General features: G+C 37.9%; 1 protein-coding gene across 14 annotated transcripts in view; it reads left to right on the top strand.

Annotated features, from left to right (window-relative positions):
* AKAP13 (A-kinase anchoring protein 13) overlaps positions 1-26,112 on the top strand; it is a 422,215-nt gene that overhangs the window by 289,945 nt on the left and 106,158 nt on the right. For all 14 annotated transcript variants that reach the window (XR_008913836.1, XM_056806779.1, XM_056806775.1 and 11 more), the window contains one exon: positions 24,531-24,603. Coding sequence is in view for 13 of the 14 variants with exons in the window: in XM_056806779.1 (XP_056662757.1) it covers positions 24,531-24,603 (73 nt within the window). In the remaining variant the exon portion in view is untranslated. The remainder of the gene's footprint in view (positions 1-24,530; positions 24,604-26,112) is intronic.

The following is a 26,112-nucleotide window of genomic DNA, read 5'->3' as shown; positions in this document are numbered from 1 at the left end:
TTCTTCCATGGCCTCACTTTTGTCAAAATAAAACTTTTCCTTCATGTAAACAGCTTATAATCTACTTGGTGAGGGGAGCCACAACACATATACAAAGTGGTACAGCAAAAGAAAATTTAGGAGGGAGAACAGGGGCAGGGAGGAGATCATCAAATCCTTTAAGGGAGAACATAGCATTTAAGCAGAGTTTTGAAGGAAGATGACATTTCTAAGAAGTGGAGTTGAGAATTGAGCTTCCTTCAAATCATCGGAAATGGTGCTAATGAATTAGGGGAGGAATGGAATATCAACTTGGAGGAATGACTGCTAGTAGTCCAGTTTCTTTTGTAGTTCATAAAAGGGAATAATATAAAAGAAAGGTAGAGAGCAGATTGTGGAGGACCTTAGATATGGGTCTCAAGAGTTTTTATATTTTCCTATAGACAGTGGCGAACAACTGGAATGTTTGAGAAGAGAAGTGATATAATGAGATCTTTGTTTTAGGAATGTCAATTTGGTAGCTATTTAATTATAAATAAGAGATAACTTGAAATTTAAAAGGTGGAAAAGATTATTCTAGGCAAGAGATTAGTGTAGCACTTGTGGTGGATGGAGAGAAAAAGATGTTAGCTACATTGTGAAAGTAAAGCATGAAGAATATGGAAATATTCATTGCACGACAGTACAGGTATAACCTACATTAGACCATTTACTGCCTCAGAGGGGGTGGGATGGTAGGGGGAGGTAGAGAATCTGAATTGAAAAGCTAAGCTAACAGGTGTTATATATTGTTTCTACATGTAATTGAAAAAAAAATTAAAAAGACATATTGTGAACATAGATTCAACCAGACTTGGCATCTGATTAGATACAGGAAATGGGGGAAAGGCACAGATGATTTGAAAGTAATGCACTTGAGTGACTGGGATGATGGCAATTATAAAGATGATTTTTGGAGTAACAGGTAAAGGAGGAAATAAAATGAACTCCATTTTGGCCATTTGGAGTTTGAGATGCTTGCTGAATATCCAAGAAAAAGAATCTGGCAAGGTTATATGCGACTATAGTTTAGTAGAGATATTCGTTAGATCTATGGATTTGAGAGTTATATAAACTGATCAGATCTCCAAGAAGGAAAAGATATAAAAACTCATTTTAGAGCCTGAGAGAACATCCATGTAAATAGATAAGAGACAGATGATAAACTTTCAAAGAAGGCTAAGAGCATATAGCCTCTGTTCCTCCCCCCTCCCCTGCCTCCCAGTAAAGTAGGAAGTGAGAACTACTGCAAATGGGAGGGGCATTAGGGTCTTGAGGATAAAAGATTTAATTTTGACAGTAAGGAGAATTGAATAGAGTTTTTCAAGCACTAAAAGTGTTGCCTTGCAGCAGCAGGAACCCATTTGAATATAGCTAATATGAATTTGTAGTGACCTGAATTAACATCATGACATAGCCTCAGCAATTGATAGTATGAGCAACAAAGGTGGATGTTAGAAACAATTCTGGTTAGCATGAGGATTGGCCACTCAATGGCTTAGATCAGGGATTAGCAACCTGAACCACATGGACCAGGAATATAACAAAGAAATTTTATCAGGCAGGGTGAGCTAGCTTTACCAACTTCTCCTTTCTATTCTTTCTTTCAACCTCTTGTAGAACTATGAAAGATGGCTTTCAGTGGTAATTCCCTTTCTCACTTGTCATTGGATAAGCAAAGGTTGGTTCCTGATGGAGCCACCCTTGGTTTAAAAGTTTGTGGCCAGTAGGCAGTCAATTTCCTGTTCTTTTAAAAAAAAAGAAAGAAAAAGACCCACTATTTTTATATTGTAGGCACCTTTGCTTCAAAGACCTTGCCTGTTTGAATGATTATGTAACATTTAGGAATGGACCACCTATAAATGGTCACTTAGTTGAAATGGCCTTTTCTCAGTATTGATGATGATCTGTTTATGTATTATATGTATTGTAGAGAATAATTAGGATTATTTGTAAGATTGAAGCTGTTTGGTTTAAGCTGGATAAAATAAATTTACAAAAAAAATGAATCCACCCATTCTTTGTCAAAGTTTGAATAGGCCACACTTATTACTAGCTGAACTTCTTCTGGAATACTTTATATTGATGATTCTAATGCTGTTTTCCCAAGAATGAACATGTTTGCTTATAGCTAATATTTATATGCCGTTTTAAGATTTTCAAAATGTTTTACATTATAGCATCTCATTTGTCACTGTTATGAGATGGATTATATATTTGCACCAATTTTATAGATGAGAAAATTTGAGGTTCAGAGAGATTAAATGACTTGATTAGGACCACATAGCTAGTGTCTGAGGCGGGATAAAGAATCAGGTCTTCCAGGCTCTAAGTCCCAATAGCTTATTCCTGTGCCAAGCCGCCATGTCCTCCCTGCTAAAAATGAGTACTTTCACTCAAAGATGTATTTTTTCCACTGCTTGAAAACTTATGTCTGTTAAGGAAATAAGGCCAAAGCATATTATACTTATTGATTATTTGGAGCATATTCACTTAAAAGTCTTTGTCCTCAAGTATTGGTACTCTTGTCTGGATGAAAAGCTCTTTTGCTTTTCTTTTATTCATCTGTGCAATTCTTGTCTGAATCACCCCAGGCAATCACAAAGGAAGTATGGCCTGCAGTTGGAAAAACTGGGTGTAACCATGAACATTGTTGTTAGAATGTTCAGATATAAACAATAGCTAAAATTGTCCAAGAACCAGAAATGAAATGCAATTCCTTTTCCATATGCATGCAAACAATTCTATTTATAAAATGATAGGGAAATGAATATTAGTTAGGAATAGATAAGGTCCCTGAAATTTTATAGTTCAATTTTAAATATGTACCTATAATTTTGGCCTGATCGTTGATTTGGACCTGAGAGAACCTAAGTTCCTTATGTTTTATCTTTAGCCTTCTATAATAATAAAAACAACAAGAATAATGCATGTTTACATTGGCCATATAGATTTATAAGACATTTAGTTTACTTTAAGACTGTGAATTGGGGATATAGATTTAGAGATGGGGATGAGGTTCTTTGGAGTTGAAAGGAATCTCAGAAGTCATCTAATCCAGCACACACAAGAACAAAATCTCTTCTATAACTTCTTTGACATATAATTATCCACTCTTTGCTTGAAGACTTTCCTTTAGGACCAAGCAGGGGAGAAGGGGTGCTAATCCTGCTTCCTCTTGATAACTCTTCACACAGTTGAAGACAGCTGTTAAGTTATCTTATCTCCCAAGATACATCCTCGGTTCCTTCAGCTGATACACATATGGGATTTTCCCTAGCACCTCGCCATGGGTTAGCTGTTGGCTGGGCCTGGAGTCAGGAACACCGCAGACCCTTGATAACCTCAGATATCTACTAGACGGATGACCCTGAGCAAGTCCTCCTTACAGTTTCCTCCACTCTAAAATGGGAATATCTAATTGCACCTCTTTTAAGAAGTGCTCAGGCACAGTAACTGGTCCATAGTAAGCCCTAGAGATCTGCTTCTTTCCCTTCCCCTCCTTGTGATCTTCCTCTAGATGCTTTCTAGTTTATCAATGTATTTCTTAAAGTGTGGTGACTTCAACATGGACATAGTGTTCTCAATATGGTCAGACCAGGGTGGGACTCAGTGGGACTTGGAGCTGCCTGGATTACATTATTCTTCTTGTAATGGGGCCTGAATCTGCTTTAGCTTTTTGAGTTGCCATAATAATTACATGGCTGACTCTTACTGAGCGCCTATAAAATGCTTATACAAAGATGAACTGTCATGTAGGTAATGAATATATGTATGTGTGTGAGAAGGGATGCAAGAGCTAGAAAGCAGAAAGTCTTAAATGCCAGACTGAGAAGTGCTTATCTTATTCCCTTAACAGGAATTCTTAAACAAGGGCTGATGAACTTTTTTTTTTTTACACTATTTTGACAATTATTTCAGCATAATTATTTTTTCCTTTATAATTATATGTATTTTGTCAGACATTTTAAAAAATATTTTATTTGATCATTTCCAAGCATTATTCATTAAAGACATAGATCATTTTCTCCCCCACCCCCCAACCCCCCATAGCCGACGCGTAAATCCACTGGGCATTACATGTTTTCTTGATTTGAACCCATTGCTATGTTGATAATATTTGCATTAGAGTGTTCATTTAGAGTCTCTCCTCTGTCATGTCCCCTCAACCGCTGTATTCAGGCAGTTGCTTTTCCTTGGTGTTTCCACTCCCATAGTTTATCCTTTGCTTATGAATAGTGTTTTTTTCTCCTAGATCCCTGCAGATTGTTCAGGGACATTACACCGCCACTAATGGAGAAGTCCGTTAGGTTCGATTATACCACAGTGTATTAGTCTCTGTGTACAATGTTCTCCTGGTTCTGCTCCTTTCGCTCTGCATCACTTCCTGGAGGTTGTTCCAGTCTCCATGGAACTCCTCCACTCTATTATTCCTTTTAGCACAATAGTATTCCATCACCAACATATACCACAATTTGCTCAGCCATTCCCCAATTGATGGGCATCCCCTCGTTTTCCAGTTTTGGGCCACCACAAAGAGCGCAGCTATGAATATTTTTGTACAAGTCTTGTTGTCCATTATCTCTTTGGGGTACAGACCCAGCAGTGCTATGACTGGATCAAAGGGTAGATATTCTTTTGTTGCCCTTTGGGCATAGTTCCAAATTGCCCTCCAGAATGGTTGGATCAGTTCACAACTCCACCAGCAATGAATTAATGTCCCTACTTTGCCACATCCCCTCCAGCATTCATTACTTTCCTTTGCTGTTATGTTAGCCAATCTGCTAGGTGTGAGGTGATACCTCAGAGTTGTTTTGATTTGCATCTCTCTGATTATAAGAGATTTAGAACACTTCTTCATGTTCTTATTAATAGTTTTGATTTCTTTATCTGAGAACTGCCTATCCATTTCCCTTGCCCATTTATCAATTGGAGAATGGCTTAATTTTTTGTATAATTGATTTAGCTCTTTATAAATATGAGTAATTAAACCTTTGTCAGAGGTTTCTATGAAGATTTTTTTCCCAGTTTGTTGTTTCCCTTCTGATTTTAGTTACATTGGTTTTGTTTGTACAAAAGCTTTTTAGTTTGATGTAGTCAAAATTATTTATTTTACATTTTGTGATTCTTTCTATGTCTTGCTTGGTTTTAAAGCCTTTCCCCTCCCAAAGGTCTGACATGTATACTATTCTGTGTTTACTCAATTTACTTATGGTTTCCTTCTTTATGTTTAAGTCACTCACCCATTTTGAATTTATCTTGGTGTAGGGTGTGAGGTGTTGATCTATTCCTAGTCTCTCCCACACTGTCTTCCAATTTTCCCAGCAGTTTTTATCGAATAGTGGATTTTTGTCCCAAAAGCTGGGATCTTTGGGTTTATCGTATACTGTTTTGCTGAGGTCGCTTTCCCCCAGTCTATTCCACTGATCTTCCTTTCTGTTTCTTAGCCAGTACCAAATTGTTTTGATGACTGCTGCTTTGTAATATAGTTTAAGGTCAGGGACTGCAAGGCCCCCATCATATGTGTTTTTTTTTCATTATTTCCCTGAATATCCTTGATCTTTTGTTGTTCCAAATGAATTTTGTTATGATTTTCTTTTTCTAAATCAGTGAAGAAGTATTTTGGTAGTTCAATGGGTATGGCACTAAATAGATAAATAAGTTTGGGTAGGATGGTCATTTTTATTATATTGGCTCGTCCTATCCATGAGCAGTTAATGTTTTTCCAATTCCTCAAGTCTAGTTTTAGTTGTGTGGAGAGTGTTTTGTAGTTGTGGTCATATAGTTCCTTTGTTTGTCTCGGGAGGTAGATTCCTAGGTATTTTGTCTAAGGTGATTTTGAATGGGATTTCTCTTTCTAGTTTTTGCTGCTGAGCTGTGTTGGAGATATATAGAAAAGCTGATGATTTATGTGGGTTTATTTTGTATCCTGCAACTTTGCTAAAGTTATTGATTATTTCAATTAGCTTTTTGGTTGAATCTCTAGGATTCTTTAAGTAGACCATCATGTCATCCGCGAAGAGTGATAACTTGGTCTCCTCCTTGCCTATTTTGATGCCTTCAATTCCTTTATCTTCTCTAATTGCTACTGCTAGTGTTTCTAGTACAATGTCAAATAATAGAGGTGATAATGGGCATCCTTGTTTCACTCCTGATCTTATTGGGAATGCGTCTAGTTTATCCCCATTGCAGATGATATTAGCTGATGGTTTTAGATATATACTGTTTATTATTTTTAGGAATGACCCTTCTATTCCTATGCTTTCTAGTGTTTTTAATAGGAATGGGTGTTGTATTATATCAAATGCTTTTTCTGCATCTATTGAGATAATCATGTGGTTCTTGTTGGTTTGCTTGTTGATGTGGTCAATTATGTGGATGGTTTTCCTAATATTGAACCAGCCCTGCATCCCTGGTATGAATCCTACTTTATCTTGGTGGATGATCCTTCTGATCACTTGCTGGAGTCTTTTTGCTAGTATCCTATTTAAGATTTTTGCATCTATATTCATTAGGAAGATTGGTCTATAGTTTTCTTTCTCTGTTTTTGACCTGCCTGGTTTTGGAATCAGTACCATGTTTGTGTCATAAAAAGAGTTTGGTAGAACTCCTTCTTTGCTTATTATGTCAAATAGTTTGTATAGTATTGGGATTAACTGTTCTCTGAATGTTTGATAGAATTCACTGGTGAATCCATTAGGCCCTGGGGATTTTTTCTTAGGGAGTTCTTTGATGGCTTGTTGGATTTCATTTTCTGATATGGGATTATTTAAGAATTGTATTTCTTCTTCTGTTAGTCTAGGCAGTTTGTATTTTTGTATATATTCATCCATGTCACCTAAATTGATGTATTTATTGCCATATAATTGGGCAAAGTAATTTCTAATGATTGCCTTAATTTCCTCTTCATCGGAGGTGCTGTCCCCCTTTTCATCTTTGATGCTGTTAATTTGCTTTTCTTCCTTCCTTTTTTTAATTAGATTGTCCAGTACTTTGTCTATTTTGTTTGTTTTTTCAAAGTACCAGATTCTTGTCTTATTTATTAAATCAATAGTTCTATCACTTTCGATTTTATTAATTTCTCCCTTAATTTTTAGGATTTCTAGTTTCGTTTTCTGCTTGGGGGTTTTAATTTGATCGCTTTCAAGTTTTTTCATTTGCATTTCCAATTGATTGATCTCTGCTCTCCCTTGTTTGTTAATATAAGCATTCAGGGATATGAATTTACCTCTGATTACTGCTTTGGCTGCATCCCAAAAGGTTTGAAAGGATGTCTTGCCATTGTCATTTTCCTTGATGAAATTATTAATTGTTTCTATGGTTTATTCTTTAACTAAACAATTTTGGAGTATCATATTGTTTAATTTCCAATTGGTTTTAGATTTGGGTTTCCATGTACCATTACTAATCATTATTTTTATTGCCTTGTGATCTGAGAAGGCTGCATTCATTATTTCTGCTTTTCTGCATTTGTGTGCTATGTTTCTGTGACCTAGTGTATGGTCAATTTTTGTGAATGTGCCATGTTGTGCTGAGAAGAAGATGTATTCCTTTTTATCCCTATTTATTTTTCTCCATATGTCTATTAATTCTAATTTTTCTAAGATTTCATTCACTTCTTTTACCTCTTTCTTATTTATTTTTTTATTTGATTTATCTAAATTTGATAATGGTTGGTTGAAGTCTCCCACTAATATGGTTTTACTGTCTATTTCTTCCTTCAATTCTCCTAGTTTCTCCATTAGAAATTTGGGTGCTATATTATTTGGTGCATACATATTGATTAATGATATTTCCTCATTGTCTAAAGTCCCTTTTAACAAAATATAATTACCTTCCCTATCCCTTTTGATCAGGTCTATTTTTGCTTTGGCTTTATCAGATATCATGATTACCATTCCTGCCTTCTTTCTGTCAGTTGAGGCCCAGAAGGTCTTACTCCATCCTTTAATTCTGACCTTGTGGGTGTCAACCCGCCTCATGTGTGTTTTTTGAAGACAACATATGGTAGGGTTTTGGATTCTAACCCATTCTGCTATTCGTCTATGTTTTATGGGCGAGTTCATCCCATTCACGTTCAAAGTTATGGTTGTCATTTGTGGACTCCCTGGCATTTTGATATCCTTCCCTAATTCTAACCTTTTCTTCTTCGGCTCTACCTTTTAGTCCAATGATTTACTTTGAATCAGTCCCCCTTGTCTCCTCCCTTGATGTTTCCCTTTTTAGTCCCTCCCTTTTTGTTCCCTCTCCCTCCCCCTTCTCTTTCCCTCCCTTTTTGTTTTCCCTCCCCCCCCCCCCCCCCGGTTTTCCCTTCTCCCTACCTTGTTGGATAAGATAGAATTCAAGATCCCAATGGATCTGGATGTTTTTCCCTCTCAGAGTTGATTTCCCTGAAATTAAGGTTTAAGTAAAAAATCCTCTCTTCCTCTCCTTCTTATAGGAGTTTTCTTCCCCTCCCCTTCCCATGTGAGTCTTTGTGTGAGAAAGATTATTCTATTTGGTCTTTCTTTACCCCCTATTTATACATTACATTTTCCCCACATGTTAGTATACATAGATTGATAGAAATGTAGTCCTTATAGAAGAGAGTTTGAATAAAAGAAGAAGATAACAATTTTCTCCTTTCCCCTTTCCTTAATATTTACCTTTTCAGGTATTCCTTGCTTTTTGTTTTTCAGTATCAAACTTTCCACAGAGCTCTGGTCTTTTCTTTGCAAAAAGTTGGAAATCTTCTATTTTGTTGAATGCCCATACTTTCCCTTGGAAGTATATAGTCAGTTTTGCTGGGTAGTTGATTCTTGGTTGAAGACCCAGCTCTCTTGCCTTTCTGAAGATCATGTTCCATGCCTTACGATCATTCAGAGTAGAACTTGCAAGGTCTTGTGTGACCCTGATTGGCATTCCTTTATATCTAAATTGTCTTTTTCTGGCTTCCTATAGGATTTTTTCTTTTGTTTGATAGCTTTGGAATTTGGCAATTACATTCCTGGGAGTTGTCTTTTGGGGGTTTAGTGTAGAAGGTGTTCTGTGAGCTCTGTCCGTGGCTGTATTGCCCCCTTGTTCTAGAATCTCTGGGCAATTTTCTTTGATTATATCTTGTATCCCGATGTCGGGTTTGGTGTTTATTTCTGGCTTTTCTGGAAGTCCAATTATTCTTAAATTATCTCTTCTCCCTCTATTTTCCAGATCTGTCACCTTTTCAGTGAGATATTTTATGTTCTCTTCTAATAACTTGGTATTTTGGCTTTGCTTTATTAATTCTTGCTCTTTTACACGATCGTTGTCTTCCAGTTGTCTGATTCGGGCCTTTAAAGCCTGGTTTTCCCTTTCAGTTTGGTCACACCGGTTTTGTAGATGCGTGAATTTCTTTTGCATTATTTCCCACTTTTCCTCCCAGAAGGCTTCCATCTTTTTGGTCATTTCTGATTCAAATTCTTCATGGGTTTTTGGAGGGTTTCCATTTCCTTTGGAAGGTTTTGGAGCATTTTCTTGTGTATCTTATTCTATCTCCTCTGTATTTTGTATTTTGGCTCCATAGAATGTGTCCAAAGTCGCCTCTTTCTTCTTATTTTTCTTGGGATTTTGGGGCTTCTGTGGAGTTTGCCATCTCTGAATGGGGAGGATTAGCTTTTCTTATCTCTGTCTGGTGTTCAGAGGCTTTAGTCCTGGGCAGATTGTCCGTTCTATGAGCTTTCCCCGAGTTGAACTGAGTATGCCTTAAGGCAGTGACTTTCACTGGAACTGGAATGGAAGGATCCGGCCAGGGGGTTACATTCGCCCCTGGCTCTCTCTGTTTCCCTACTGTTTGGGTGCCCCCTGACTGGGTCGGGTTGCTTTCCGAAAGTTGCCTTCAGAATAGCTGGCCCTGAGGCTCTCTTGCCGCCTGGAGGGATACTGTTGTTTCAGACGACCCTGCTCTCTGAGGGGGGAGGGGCCGCTGCTTCCGGGAGCTCAGAGGGCAGTGACTTTCACTGAGCCTTGGATAGAAGGCCCTGAGGGTTACTGTTGTTTCAGACGACCCTGCTCTCTGAGGGGGAAGGGGCCGCGGCTTCCCAGAGCCTTGGACTCTGAGCTCCTACCCCTTAGGTCCGAGTGTTCTCGGGTTCTGGCTTTTGAGGGGGGCTGTACCTTTTGATCCAGGTCCAGGTCCAGGAGGAGGATTCCCAGGGTCTATGCTATTGATCGTTTTGAATTTCGGCGCCCTAGGAGCCTATAGTTTGAGATAGGTCGGGAAGCGTTTCCGGAGATCTGAACTTTAGCTTTCTCTAAGCCGCCATCTTGACCGGAAGTCTTGTCAGGCATTTTAAAGCATTATTCTGAAAATGAATATATAGACTTCACCAGTCTACTAAAGGAGTCTATGAAACAAAAAAAAAGTTAAGAACATTTGCCTTTTAGGTATTAGGGATCCATTACAGGTTTTAGAGAAATACTAATAGTATACAATTGGGCCATGCCAATATAATATAAATTGAAATTTTGCTTAAATTAATTTTCAGATAGTGTATCATGCCAATTCAGCTACCAAAGGACTTTGTATAGATATGGACAAAATAATAAAATTATCTAGAAGAATATAATGTCAAATATCTCAAGGGAAATAATGAAAATGAGAATGAAGGGTATTGAATAGTACCAGAAGTCAAAGTATAATGGAAACAATAGTAATCAAAACAATATAGTAGTGCTTAAAAACTAGAAAAATTGATCACTTTGAACAGATTAGGAACACTAGACCCAGAAACATGGGTCACAGAACAGTGTTCTATAAATCTAAAGACACTGATTTTGGAATAAGGACTCTCTATTGACAAAGGTTTATGGGGAAATTGAACAAACAATTTGGCAGAAATCAGGTTTAGACCAAGACCTCTTTTCATATTCTTCAGTAAACTCCAAATGGATAATATATGATATATATTATATACATATATATAAATATATATAAATAGTCAAATATAAAATATAAAAATATATAAATATAAAAAGTCATAAAAATTAGACGGCAAAAGGAGAGATAATTTTCACAATGAAAGAAGAGGGAGAATTTAAGAAGTGACATAGTTAGACTTATGCTTCAAGTGTAATATCAAACTAATGGTTCTTGTGATCAGAATCTTTATTTTCAGTGGTTTAGTAATTTTTTTAACCCATTATCAGAATCTTTTTTTAATTTTTTAATTTTAATTTTAATTTTTTTTTCCATTTGAATTCGTTTAGTTAATTTAAAACATTATTGCTTGGTTACAGTAATCACGTTGTTTCCCTCCCTCCCCTCCACCCACTCTTCCCACAGCCAACTCGCAATTTCATTGGGTATTACTTGTGCCCTATATCAGAATCTATTTCCATGTTGTTGTTTGCACTGGGATGTTCATTTAGAGTCTACATCCTCAACCACATCCCTTTGACCCATGTATTCAAGCAGTTGATTTTCTTTGGTGTTTTTACTCCCACAGTGTTTCGTCTGATGTGTATAGTGGTTTTTCTCGTAGATTCCTCCAGGTTGTTCAGGGTCATTGCATTGCCACTAATGGAGAAGTTCATTACATTTGATTTACCACAGTGTATCAGTCTCTGTGTACAATGTTTTCCTGGTTCTGCTCCTCTCACTTTACATCAATTCCTGGATGTTGTTCCAGTCCTCATGTAATTCCTCCAGTTAATTATTTCTTTGAGCACAATAGTATTCCATCACCAACATATACCACAGTTTGTTCAGCCATTCCCCAATTGAATGGCATCCCCTCATTTTCCAATTTTTGGCCACCACAAAGAGTGCAGCTATAAATATTCTTGTACAAGTCTTTTTCCTTATTATCTCTTTGGGGTACAAGCCTAGTAGTGCTATGGCTGGATCAAAGGGCAGACAGTCTTTTATCACCCTTTGGGCATAGTTCCAAATTGCCCTCCAGAATGGTTGGATTAATTCACAACTCCACCAGCAATGAATTAATGTCTCCACTTTGCCACATCCCCTCCAGCATTCATTACTTTCCTTTGCTGTCATGTTAGCCAATCTGCTCTGTGTGAGATGATACCTTAGAGTTGTTTGGATTTACATTTCTCTGATTATAAGAGATTTAGAACACATTTTCATGTGTTTTTTAATAGTTTTGATTTCTTTAACTGAAAATTGCCTGTTCATGTCCTTTCCCATTTATCAATTGGAGAATGGCTTGATTTTTGTATAATTGTTTAGCTCTTTATAAATTTGAGTAATTAGACCTTTGTCAGAGGTTTTTGTAATGAGGCGAGAGAAGCTTTAAGGTAGGAAGATAGAGGAAGGCTAGAGGTTCTGGATACCGCGAGGGGGGTGGAGGAGCCAAATTAGAGATATGAGGTGGCAGGAATGAGTCAGAAATGCAGGCCTTATTAATTATCAATGAGCCACAGCAAAATTCCAATCAGTGGACTACTCAGAAGGCTTGTACCCGTCCAGTGATCCAAATTTAGTACCACACAGATCAGAGACATGATAGAGAAAAGAAAGTGCCTGGCCAAAAGCCAGGTCCCAGGTGAGAGAGATAGAGAAGGAATGAAATTAAAGCAAGGACAGATATCAGTGGGAGCTGAGATCCAAGAGGAAGAGAGAAGGCGGAGCTTGCTGTGGCTGCTTTTAATGTCTTTGATATTCAAATATACACAATACATAGGGATGATTATCATTGGTTAACAACAAGGTATAGGTGTAGTTTCTCTTAGCCAGGTGAGCACAAAGAAACCTGTTTTCCCGCCTATCCTGGGGGAAGCTGGGGTCAAGGGTTAGAGGCTTTCCTAGCCAAGGGCAAGAGTGAGCATGCTCAAGACTGAGCATGCTTTCTTCTAAGACAATCTGTACATACTAACTGGTTTCCCTTGCCCATAGCTAGGGGTGGACTGCTACAATTAACATATTGGATTTGCAACAAAAAGAAAAGATTAGGTTTGTTTGGGGATTGGATAATAAAGAGATTGGTCTAGAATAGTAGAGGTTTGAAGTTGTTAATTTCAGTAGAATGCCTAAAAAGTAGACAGTCTGTCCTAGATTAATTTTCCAACTTTGGCTAGATTTAACGTTAATTTTATTCAGCATTTCATACTTTGAAAAACCTTTGGAATGAACAATAATGTATATATGTCCACTTCCATAGAAAGAATTGATAAATAGAAACAAGCAAGATATAGTTTTATATGTACAATTTTTTTTTTGCCCCCTGAATTTCTCTTTCTAATTCTTGCTGCTGAAATGGGTTGGACATATATAGAACTGCTGCTGACTTATGTGGGTTTATTTTGTATCCTGCAACTTAGCTAAAATTGTTGATTGTTTCAACTAGCTTTTTGGTTAATTCTCTAGGATTATTTATGTAAACCATCATATCATCTGCAAAGAGAGGTATCTTAGTCTCCTTATTGCCAATTTTAATACCTTCAATTTCTTTTTCTTCTCTAATTGCTACTGCTAGTGTTTCTAGTACAATGTTAAATAATAGAGGTGATAATGGGCATCCTTATTTCACTCCTGATCTTATTGGGAAGGCTTCTAGTTTATCCCCATTGCAGATGATGTTTGCTGATGGTTTTAGAAATATACTGTTTATTATTTTTAGGAAAGGCCCTTCTAATCCTATACATTCTAGTGTTTTCAGTAGGAATGGGTATTGTATTTTTATCAAAGGCTTTTTCTGCATCTATTGAGATAATCATGTGATTTTTGTCAGTTTGCTTATTAATATGGTCAATTATGCAGATGGTTTTCCTAATATTGAACCATCCTTGCATTCCTGGTATGAATCCTACCTGGTCATAGTGAATAACCCTTGTGATGACTTACTGGAGTCTTTTTGCTAGTATCCTACTTAAGATTTTTGTATCTGTATTCATTGTGGAGATTGTTCTATAGTTTTCTTTCTCTTTTTTTGACCTGCCTGGCTTTGGGATCAGTACTATGTTTGTGTTGTAGAATGAATTTGGTAGAACTCCTTCTTTGCTTATTCTGCAAATAGTTTGTTTAATATTGGGATTAGTTGTTCTTTGAATGTTTGATAGAATTAATTTAAAATCCATCTGGACCTGGGGATTTTTTTCTTAGGGAGTTCTTTGATGGCTTTTTCAATGTCTTTTTCTGATATGGGGTTGTTTAGGTAATTTATTTCTTCCTCTGTTAGTCTAGGCAGTTTATATTTTTGTAAATATTCATCCATATCACCTATATTGCTATATTTGTTGCCGTATAATTGGGCATAATAGTTTTTAATGAATGCCTTAATTTCCTCTTCATTAGAGGTGAGGTCTCCCCTTTCATCTTGGATACTGTCAATTTGATTTTCTTCTTTCCTTTTTTTTTATTAGACTGACCAGTACTTTGTCTATTTTATTTTTTTTCAAAGTACCAGCTTCTAGTCTTATTTATTAAATTAATAGTTCTTTGACTTTCAATTTTATTAATTTCTCCTTTGATTTTTAGGTTCTCTAATTTAGTCTTCATCTAAGGATTTTTAATTTGTTCACTTTCTAGTCTTTTAATTTGCATGCCCAATTCATTGACCTCTGCCCTCCCTAATTTGTTAATATATGAACTCAAGGATATACATTTCCCCCTGAGTACTGCTTTGGCTGCATTCCATAGGTTTTGAAAGGATGTCTCATCATTGTCATTTTCCTCAATGAAGTTATGGTTTCTATGATTTGTTCTTTAACCAGTTTTGGAGAATCATAGTGTTTATTTTCCAATTAATTTTTGATTTACCTCTCCATGTACCCTTACTAATTATTATTTTCATTGCCTTGTGATCTGAGAAGGTTGCATTTATTATTTCTGCTCTTTGCACTTGTTTGCAATGTTTTTATGCCCTAATACACGGTCAGTTTTTGTGAATGTGCTGCTGAAAAGAAGGTGTATTCCTTTTTATCCCTATTTATTTTTCTCCATATGTCTACTAACTCTTATTTTTCTAAGATTTCATTTACTTCTCTTACTTCTTTCTTATTTATTTTTTGGTTTGATTTATCTAGTTTGGATAGAGGATGGTTCAGGTCTCCCACTAGTATAGTTTTTCTATGTATTTCATCCTTGAGCTCCACTAGTTTCTCCTTTAGAAATTTGGATGCTATGCCATTTGGTGCATACTTGTTGAGTACTGATACTTCCTTATTGTCTATACTGCCTTTTATCAGGATGTAATTACCTTCTCTATCTCTTTTAACTAGATTTATTTTTACTTTGTCTTTGTCAGATATCATGTTTGCGACTCCTGCCTTCTTTTTTTCCGTTGTTGCCCAATAGATTTGGCTCCATCCTCTTAGTTTCACTCTATGCATAGCTACCTTCCTCATGTGTGTTTCTTGTGCAGACAGCATATGGTGGGGTTTTGGATTCTAATCCACTCTGCTATTCGCTTGTGTTTTATGGGTGAGTTCATTCCATTCACATTCAGAGTTATGATTACTAGCTGTGTATTTCCCAGCATTTTGATTTCTACTCCTGGTCGTCCTGCCTTTTCTTCTTTCACTATTTCCTTCTACACCAGTGTTTGTTTTTAATCAGTCCCCCTCATTTTACTTCCCTTTCGGCCCCCCTCCCTTACTCCCCCTTTATTTTCCCTGTAGTCTTTCTAAAACTACCCCCCACCCTCTCCCTCCCTCATTCTGCTTCCCTCCCCACCAGTCCGTTTGTTACCCTTCTACTCTCCTATAATGTGCAAATCTATTCTCTGCCCCAATGGATTAGATTGTTTTTCCCTCTTTGGGTCAATTTCAATGTGCGTAAGAATTGAGTATTTCCTATCTCCAACCTCGTTACCCTTCCAGTGTATTGATGTTCTCCCTCCTCCTGCCATGAGCTTCTTTGTGATGTATAAATTTACTCTCATTTGTTTATTTTCCCATTTCTTTTAGTATTAACCTCTTTTTTTAGCTCTAGTTGTGTGTGTGTGTGTGTGTGTGTGTGTGTGTGTGTGTGTGTGTGTGTATAGAGAGAGAGAGATATAGATAGTATAGTATAGTATAGTATAGTATAGTATAGTATAGTATAGTATAGTATAGTATAGTATAGTATAGTATAGTATAGTATAGTATAGTAGTAGTCTCTCGGTAACCGAGGATCACTATAATCTTTGTGTGTTTTTGTGCACAAAGACACTTGTGCATGAAGATTTAAGTGGAAAAGTCGATGCACAGAGACAGTCCCACTCTCTCGGTGTTGGAAGTCTGGGTCCATTGGTACGAAAAGTTGTTACATCTGGAGACTTCCTCAGCTGCATTGGATGGCCATGTTGTGTATGTCTTATCCTTTCATCCTATACAGTTTGTCACTGTTCCCTCTAAGTGTAATGCTTCTTGCTGCCCAGGCTATAACAGTTTTTAAGAGTTACCAATGACCTCTTTTCTATAAGGATACATAACATTTTAACTTATTTAGTCTCTTATTTCTGTTTTATTACTTGCGTCCCTCTGTGTATTGTTTGTTCTTGGTTCTTTGCCTGTCCAGAAGCTGTCAATTGTAAATTCTTTCTTCTTTTTCTGTTGTTTGCTCATATTTACCCCTTCTTTGCTCCCTGTATTTGTCTGTGCTCTTGCTCCTCTCATTTTTTTGGTTTTGGGGCTTTCTGTCAGTCTCCCCCCTTGGAGCTTTTTCAGATCTCTCAGTGCAGTCTCTGGGGGAGGAGTGTTGGAGTTTGCCCTTCCCTGTCCTCTGAAGGCTTTTGATTGGATTAAAGTCCAGCAGTCTGTGTTGCAGCCTAGGCTTCCAGGAGTTCTGAAGACTTTTGATGGAATTAATTTCAGCTGGGTTGGGCTAGGTATGCTTTGAGGCCAAAGACATCCTGGAAGGCTGGAGCAATATGAAAGATCTCCAGGGCTCTAACCAGGCTGCCAGTTCCCTCTCCAGCTCCTTCCCCACAGTCTGGACTCTCCGAGCTTGGCATTGCCCTACCCGCAAGGTACTCTCTTCAGACCAGCGCCTTTGGTCGCCCAGAAGTTTCTGCTGCCGCTGGAGTCTCAGCGCTCTGGGAAGGGGGGGTGGGGGAAGGATGGGTCCTGGGATCTTCCTCTGTGTTCCCCTTAAACCCACGTGTTCTCGGATTCAAGCTTTTGTGGGGGAGGGGCATACCTTTTAAATTAAGTCCAGCAGGAGAGTTCCTTCGCTCTGTCTTTTGTGTTAGGTTTGATTTTCAGTCTCCTAGGAGCATTCAGTTTGTGATTGGTAAGGAAGGGTATTCAGAGGTCCGACTCAGTGGTTTAGTTATTTACAAAGATAGGGATGGCTCAGTCTTTTATTCCATCCACAGAGCTCTAGAATATTTTCTTAAGCCTATCAGTAATCTCATGGTAGGAAAAGGTAGGAGAAGAGGGAAGTATAAAATTGTCACTTTGCAACTTCCTGTTGATAAATTCTAGTAGATTACCATTTACATCTTAGATTTAGAGCCAGAAGGGATTGTCTAGGGCACCTACTCCAGCACCCATATTTTACAGATAATAAAACAGGGAAGGTCAGTGAGTTGCCCCAGGAACATGCAGCTACTAATTGTGAGAGTCAGGATTTGACCTCAGATCTTCCTGACTCCAGATCTGTTCACTGTTTTGTATTGCTTCTCTAGAGGAAAGGTGGTAAATTAATACAGGCAAGCCTGTCAGTGGACTTCCTGGCCTTTAAACTATCTTGGTGACTGAAATAAAATGATATATGTAGAGACTCTTTTGTAAAAGTTAAATATACAACTTAAATGGAAATAGAGAACTGAGTGAGGAGAATCTGAGTTGTTTAAAGTAAATACCAGAGATAGGATGTTGCTGAGAAAAGTGGAGGTTGGCAAATTTATCTACCACATCATCAATTCTGAAATAGGGCAGAGGAGGAATGGTATATTTAGTGTGTGCAATTTGCATCTCTTAAATAGCTTAGTTTACTTATCGGCACGAACAGCGTTTGGTTATTCTTCACATTTAAATATGATGCCCTTAATTTTGCCATCTATACATACAGGATGTGGCTGAAAATGCTGATGCACGACTTGACATTCTTTCTATCCAGACTACACACAGAATCCATTCTCTGGTTGGAGGCTTGACCACAGTTTGCAGGGTCTGGCACTGGTTCTAGCACTGGCTGATTTTGCTCCAAAGAGCAACTAGAGCTGACAACTGTTTACCCACCTCCAACTTTCTTTAATATTGTTGCTGCTTGGCAGAAGGTAGCCCTGTATCCATTAGTCTTCTGCTTTTTTCCTTGCCTCCTGAGGGTTATTGAATATAAGGAGAAATTAAATTTTACTTAACTGAAGTTTCATGATCTTAAGTTCTTTAAAGAAAAACCATGCTTAATATAAGGGAAATTATTGACTCTGTCATCATCTGTTCTTTTATGATTTGCCAGGTCCTTGGTGAAATTAAGCAGGTGAGCATTTATTAAACTCATGTTATGGGTCAGTCTTCAAGGAGCTTTCTTTCTGAATGGATATAGCACACGTATAAATGAGTAAATGAAGGGCATAGACAAAAGGTGTCTACCATGATTTTGTGGGATAGGTCATTGATAATACAAATAATACAAATACAAACAGCTTTTACTATGTGTCAGGCAGTCTCAAGGGATTTACAGTTATCTTATTGAATCTTCACAACAACCCGTGGAATTAAAATGCTCTTACTACCCCCATTTTACAGATAAGGAAACTGAGGTAAACAGAGTAAAGTGTCTTACCTGGGGCCACACAGCTAGTAAGTGCCTGAGGCAGGATTTGAGCTCAGGTCTCCCTGATTTTAGGTTCAGCATTCTATCTACTGAGCCATCTAGGTGCCTCTTAACTGCTGAGAGAATCAGAGACAGCTTCTCAAAGGAGAGAGCTCTAAGGAATATAGGGGTACCAACAAAACAAAGACTGAAAGAGAAAGCACTTGAGACACAAGGGATTTTACCTGTGCAACAGCAATAGTTTAATGGCAGGAAATGGAGTGTTGTACATAAAGAACCATAAATGAATGTATCAGTTTGATCAGAGCATTTAGTACATCAGAGGAGTAGTGTGTAATCAATCTGGAATGAGAGGCTCCTAGAGTGAGATTGTAAAGGGGTTTAACTCTCAGAGTACTTTGTATTTTATCCTAGAGGCAATAGAGAGGTATTGAAGTTTCATGAATAAGGAGAATGATATGGTCATACTTAAAATTTTTAAATATCAGTTTGGAACTTGGGGTGGAGGTAGAAAAGACTGGATGTAAAAAACTACAAATTAGGAAGTCGCTACAATAGAAACTATGAGAGGTGATGAGGTCCTGAAGGAGGGTGGTAGTAATTTGAGAATATAGAGAAGAATGAATGCAGAATCTAGTACCATCATTCAGGGAATATCAATAATTTGGAGGTCTTTAGGTTAAATTAATATTTTCATGCTTGAAAACGCAGGACTGCAAAAAGTGGGAATAAAATTTGCTTTGATACACAGTAAAACTTTTTTAAATTTGATAGTAACTTGATGTACTGATTAGTGCTTAAAATTTTTTTTTCTCATCAGCTTTGTATTTCAGGTAGATGCCTTTTGTATGTCAAGATTCAATTTGTCAACAGTCCACATTGGCCCTGTATTCTACTCGAAAGGGCATTTTTCAGACCTTGCCTAAATTATAATTTATATGTTTCTTTTTACAGCTGGGAATAAGAAGGACAAAGAACAAGATTATGGTTAATAAAGAATTTGGTTTTATGTCATGCACCAAAACTACGTTCAGAATTATTCAGTGGGCTATACTGGAAAAGGCCAAGGAGTCTTCCACTTAAAACATGAACTTGTTTTCTATTTTCCATACATCTTTTCTCTCTGTTTCAAATATCAGTTCTGAAGCAAATGCCAGAAATTTCAAATGAAAACAGAAATATGTGAGATAATCAATTTGGTGTTTCTTATGGTGTTAGAGACATTCATAATGAAGATGAGTAATTGCATCTATAAAGGCAACATGGTGAGTGTATAGGATACTAGAGTTGGTGTCAGTAAGACTTAGGTTCAAACCCTACCTAGACACTTTTTAGCAAAGTGTTCTTGGGCAAGTAAGTCCCTTGATTTCTTTTGCAGAATCTCTTTTTCATCTGTAAAATAACTAACTAACTAAACTGTACTTAACTGTAAAATAACTAATTAAAATAAGGATAGTACTATGTGTAGCATTTACTCCAGAGGATTGTTGTGAGGTTCATTTAAACATAGTATTTTAAATGATTTACAAGCCTAATATGCATATGTTCAATATGCATGTTTCAAATGTTTTTATTATTGTTTAGCTCTCTCTTAAGAAGCCATGGGTTCAGGAGTAGGAGTCTTAACCTTTTGTGTGTCCTAGACCTTTTTTGGCAGTCTGCTGAAACCTATGGAGTCTCTCTCAGAATATTTTTAAAAGCAGAGAATAAATATGTAAGATTGCAAAGGAAACCATTTCCATTGAGGTAGTTATCAGAATATTAAAAAAACAAGTTCAGAGATTCCAGGTTGAGCTCTTCATATTAGAGAGGGGAAAATAGGTAAAATGGGAAATTTGTCTTAGAGTTGATGTAGTTGTGAAGTAGCCTCAGGTCATACTCTGCTAAAATAACGTTAAAGCTTGGCTCATCTGGGATATACAAAGCCCTGGCCCAATTCAACAGTGTGTTAGAAACAGTGTTGTATAGTGAATAGAGACCTTGCCTCAGAGATGCTAAGATGCTAAGAGATGTGTCTTGCCTCTGACACATTCTGGCTCTATTTGCCCAGTCACTAAACTTCTCAGTTTTTCTAGGGTTAGTGAAGAAGAATTCTAGAAGTGATGTCAAAGGATCTGGGTTTGAATTCTGGTTTTCCTCTTTACTACCTGTATCATGACTCTGGACATCTCTCTGATAATTCATAAAAATGAAGGGCCAGAGGAGATTAGTCCCAAGTATCATTCTAGTTATAATTTGGTGATCCTATGGATCCCAGTACAGATTAATTTATTCCATATGTTCTTTTTCTAAGCAGTCCTTTTCCGTGCAGATGGGGGTCTTCTTATGATGCTGGAGGCCTTTCTTTGTTTCTTTTAATATTTCAAGGTAAAGGGGGCCATGTAGAGGCTTCAGTGGATTAAGAGCCAGCCTTAGTGGCTAGGTCCTGGGTTCAGATCTGATCCTAAACACTTCCTAATTGTATCCTGGGTAAGTCACAACCTCTCTTATCTAGCCCTTACTGCCTTGGAACCCATACACAGTATCTAAGATGGAAAGTAAGGTTTAAAAAAAATCATGAATACCAATATCCATGTTCAGGATGCCGTCTGTTATTCCTCACTTACACTACATGACTAGCACACCTCCTTTTCCATTCATATCATAGATCTTCATCAAGAAAGTAAATTAAGGGGGCAGCTGGGTGGCTCAGTGGATTGAGAGCCAGGCTTAGAGATGGGAGGTCCTAGGTTCAAATCTGGCCTCAGACACTTCCCAGCTGTGTGACCCTGGGCAAGTCACTTAACCCCCATTGCCTAGCCCTTACTACTCTTCTGCCTTGAAACCAATACACAATATTGATTTCAAGATGAAAGGTAAGGGTTTAAAAAAAAAAAGAAAGTAAATTAATAGTTAACTAGATTCATCTTGTGTCTGCTGTATTGCTGCTTCTCCCACCTAAATCTTTTTAGCTTTTTTTTTTTTTTACATGAAGAGCTGTTTTTGTGTGTGAATAACTAAAGGACTCTACAAAACTCTTGAAAGAAGGTATACTTGTGGGAGTGAGAGTCTATCCTCCACAATTTCTTAAAAGCCTTAACATAAAATTTATCTTCATGTGAAAGTAGTATGGGACACACACCTGTGTGTTCTCATGTGCAGGATACTATCAGAATTCATACAATTAAACATTCAACAAATAAGCAGAAGTGTTTATTTTTTAACAATTATAAAGAAAAATTATTCCAAGTATTTGCTGAACAAAGTTATTTTTGGCTAATATGTTTTTGTTTTTACTGCCTCTTTTTTCCTATCACTACCTTGGATTGCCTAAGAACTGTACTATAATTAATAAAGTGGCAACAACAAAAATCCAGGCCATGTTTTTGTTTTTGTTTTTGTTTTTGTTTTGCCAAATTGCCTAATTCTTTCAAATACTTGACTTCCCTCCTTCAATAGAGAAAGTCCAAAAAGCCATTAAACAAATGAGTGCAGGCAAGACATCCGGTAAAGACGGTATCCCAACCGAGGTGTACAAGGCCTTAAATGGAAAGGCGCTCCAGGCATTGCACATAGTACTGACCAGCATATGGGAAGAGGAAGACATGTCCCCACAACTCAGAGATGCCTCCATCGTAGCCCTATACAAGAACAAAGGCTCATGAGCAGCCTGTGACAACTACAGAGGCATCTCACTACTCTCCACTGCTGGAAAGATCCTCGCCCGTGTTATACTCAACAGACTCCTGTCATCTGTCTCAGAGCAGAACCTGCCTGAATCACAATGTGGCTTCCGACCAGATCGCAGCACCATCGACATGGTCTTCACGGTGAGGCAAATGCAGGAAAAATGCCTTGAGCAGAACCTGAGTCTCTACATTGTCTTCATAGACCTGAGAAAGGCGTTCGACACAGTGAACAGGGACACATTGTGGGTGATCCTCAGCAAGCTCGGTTGCCCAGCAAAATTCGTCAAACTGATCCAGCTCTTTCATGTCGACATGACAGGGGAAGTGCTATCTGGTGGAGAGACTTCGATCGCTTCAACATCTCCAATGGCATGAAACAAGGCTGTGTCCTCGCTCCGGTACTATTCAACCCCCTTTTCAGCCAAGTATTACGACATGCGGTGATGGATCTAGACCTGGGCGTCTACACCAAATGCCGGCTGGATGGCTCACTATTCAATCTTCGCCACCTGACTGCAAAAACAAAGACAACAGAGAGACTCATCCTGGAAGCTCTCTTTGCAGATGACTGTGCTCTCATGGCCCACCAAGAAAATCATCTCCAAACCATTGTGGACAGGTTCTCCACCGCAACAAAACTGTTTGGCCTGACTATCATCCTTAGCAAAACAGAGGTGCTGTTCCAACCTGCACCAGGGAGGCCAACGAACCAGCCGTGCATTACAATCGACGGCATGCAGCTTTCTAACGTCAACACTTTCAAGTACCTGGGCAGCACCATCGCCAACGACGGGTCTCTAGACCACGAGATTAATGCCAAGATCTAAAAGGCCAGCCAGGCACTTGGGCGGCTGCACTGAAAAATCCTCCAACACAGAGGTGTAAGCACTGCGATGAAGCTCAAAGTGTACAACGCAGTGGTCCTCAGCTCGCTCCTGTACGGTTGTGAGACATGGACACTGTACCAGAAGCACATGAAACAGCTGGAGCAATTCCACCAACGCTTCTTCCGGTAAATCATGAGAATCCAATGGCAGGACCGCATCACCAATCAGGGAGTCCTCGACAGAGCCAACTCCACCAGCATCGAAGTCCTGGTCCTCAGAACCCAGCTACGATGGTCTGGACACGTCATCCGCATGGACCCACAGCGAATACCAAGACAGGCATTCTATGGTGAACTGTCAGCTGGACTCAGGAAACAAGGCCGACCAAAGAAAAGATTCAAGGATCAGCTAAAGTCCAACCTGAAGTGGGCTGGCATTACACCAAAGCAACTAGAACTCGCTGCCTCTGTCAGAAGCAGCTGGCAAACCCACATGCTGCCACCACTTTTGAAGATGAGCGACGTCGACATCTTGCCGCTGCGCGTGAACACCGACACCGCACCTCCCGTAACAACTGGCATCCCATGCCCCATATGCCATAAACTCTGCGCCTCAGCCTTTGGACTCCAAAGCCACATGATACACTGTAGATGAAACTGCACAAAGACAATAGTCATACTCGATCACTGAGAGACTACCACTACTATTACTAATTACTTAAGAATAGTCCGGAAGTCCTCTGTGTTCCCCTCTAACTCATAAGTGCTCTAATGACTAAATAATAAATATGTTGAGTTTATTTCATTTGAAATTCTGATTTAGAGTTTATAAATTTTATTACATACAGATTTAAAGTGCTGATTTGTTTTCATTGTTCAGTAACCATCTTTTTTTCTATTAAGGGTTTGAGTATTTCAGGTATAGCAAAGATATAGCAGCATGTTAACGAAATATTGGAGTTTTTGTTGGGGGCAGGTGTGTGAGTGGGTGGTTAGGTAGTTTTTCTTTTATTTGCTTTATGTTTTAGCAATAATCCTTGAGTTTGGCCATTAAATTGGGGTTTGGCTGTTGTAGCCTGTGGTTTGGTTCATTTCTTCTTTAACCTTCTTCCATCAGTTTCATACAGACTTGGTTTTTTTTTTTACTCGGGCACATTATCCATATTTGCCTTCCTTGAATACAGGCTCACTTCATTCTAATAAAGTTCTTTTTCTTGAAATCATTTCACTCATGATTAAAGGAAAAAGTTGAGTTAAAAGTTTGAAGTTTGAGTTAAATTTTAAGCAGCAGCTTAGTTATCTACTTCACTGTCTGGGTCTTAATTTATGTCATTTCTTTCAGATAAACAGGGAAAACTGGTGTACTATCGAGCCATGCCCAGATCCATCACTGTTGGCTCCAAAACAGTCCCCAGGTAAGCAGTATTTCAACATTTGATGAATTTATTTGAATAGGTAATCAAAAAATAGATAAACCTTGATAACAGAATCTCTAAATACAAAATATTTTACTTTGAATCATATTCTCATTCTACTAATCCTACCACAAAAAGGAGTGTATCTATGTAATTTGGGGATATTTTGTTTGCACTCATCCTGACCAACTTGAGGAATTGAGAATGAGCACATGTAATTACCTAGCTTGACTTCACAGTAATAAACTTCACACATGTCTTTTATGAGTCATTAAGAGGCTGTTGAAGCCAACTGTGATACAAACACATAGTGTGGACAGTTTTGGTGGGGGGAGGGAAGAAGAGTTAAACTGAAAAGTAAGTGCATATGGTCATTAAGGACTATTCTGACACTGTCCAAGATTGAGCCTTTCCTTGATAATTTGAAATATTGGCAACCGGCTAGTGACTTACAACAGAGTAAATTTCAATGTGAAACCTAAGATGTTAATATTCTGAGCATATGACTTATGGTTAGGAAAGTGAACTTTCAATCTAGGCTCAACCACTGACTCATTCGGTGACATAGGTCATATCACTCCCTCTCTAAGTTGTTGTCCTCCTATCTCATTAGAAGCAATATGTGGATGAAATAATGAATAATTACAAGGCAGTGTTCCTATTACAAACTGATAAATTAATATTCTGAACTGGACTTTGTTCTTCTTGAGTACTTTTTAAATGATTGTAAACTTCATTTTCCTGTTGTGCATGTTATATTTTAAGAACAGCTGACCCATCTCTACCATATCCTGAGGCTTTTTATTTATTAGTTATTTAGCCAGGGAAATTCTACTAGCAGGGCTATACTGAAGGATGAGTGATTCAAATGATTACTTAAAGTATTCCACCTCCATATACTTGATGAATATCTTCAACTTGCTAATGTTACTATCCCAAAGGTACTTAAAAATAACATAGGGGCACATAGGTGATATAGTGGATAGCGTGGTGGACCTGGAGTCATAAAGGCCTCAGTTTAAAGAAATCTAGCTTCAGACACTGTGCAACCATGGCCAAGTCACTTACTCTCTGTTTGCTTCAGTATTTTCAATTGTAAAGTGAATATAATAGCAATACCTACCTGTCAGGTTGTTGTGAAGATTAAATGAGATATTGTAATGCATTTAACACAGTGTCTGGTAGGTGGTATAGAAATGGTTCTTCCCTTCCCTTTCTATCTGTCCCCTGACCTTGCAGTTGCCTCCTCCAATTTAAAAGCATCAAGATCTACTCCAATATAAAAGAAATAATATTGTTCATATTCATTCTTTTGACAAATATTGGTTAATTGGTTACAGTATAAAACACACTAGCTCGTGAGTTAATATGGATAGATTATAAGATATGACATTAGAATAAAGTTTTGTGAATTATTTAATTCAAGTGTTTGAGGAAGTTGAACATTCATCATAGGACCAAATCTTGATTATTTTCCAGATTTGCCTTTCACCTTGCTAAAATTTAAAG

Source organism: Monodelphis domestica, chromosome 1 (assembly GCF_027887165.1).
Source record: "Monodelphis domestica isolate mMonDom1 chromosome 1, mMonDom1.pri, whole genome shotgun sequence".
In the NCBI taxonomy this organism is placed as follows: domain Eukaryota; kingdom Metazoa; phylum Chordata; class Mammalia; order Didelphimorphia; family Didelphidae; genus Monodelphis; species Monodelphis domestica.
Note: the sequence above shows the minus strand (reverse complement) of the source record. Positions and strands in the feature narration are given on the sequence as shown.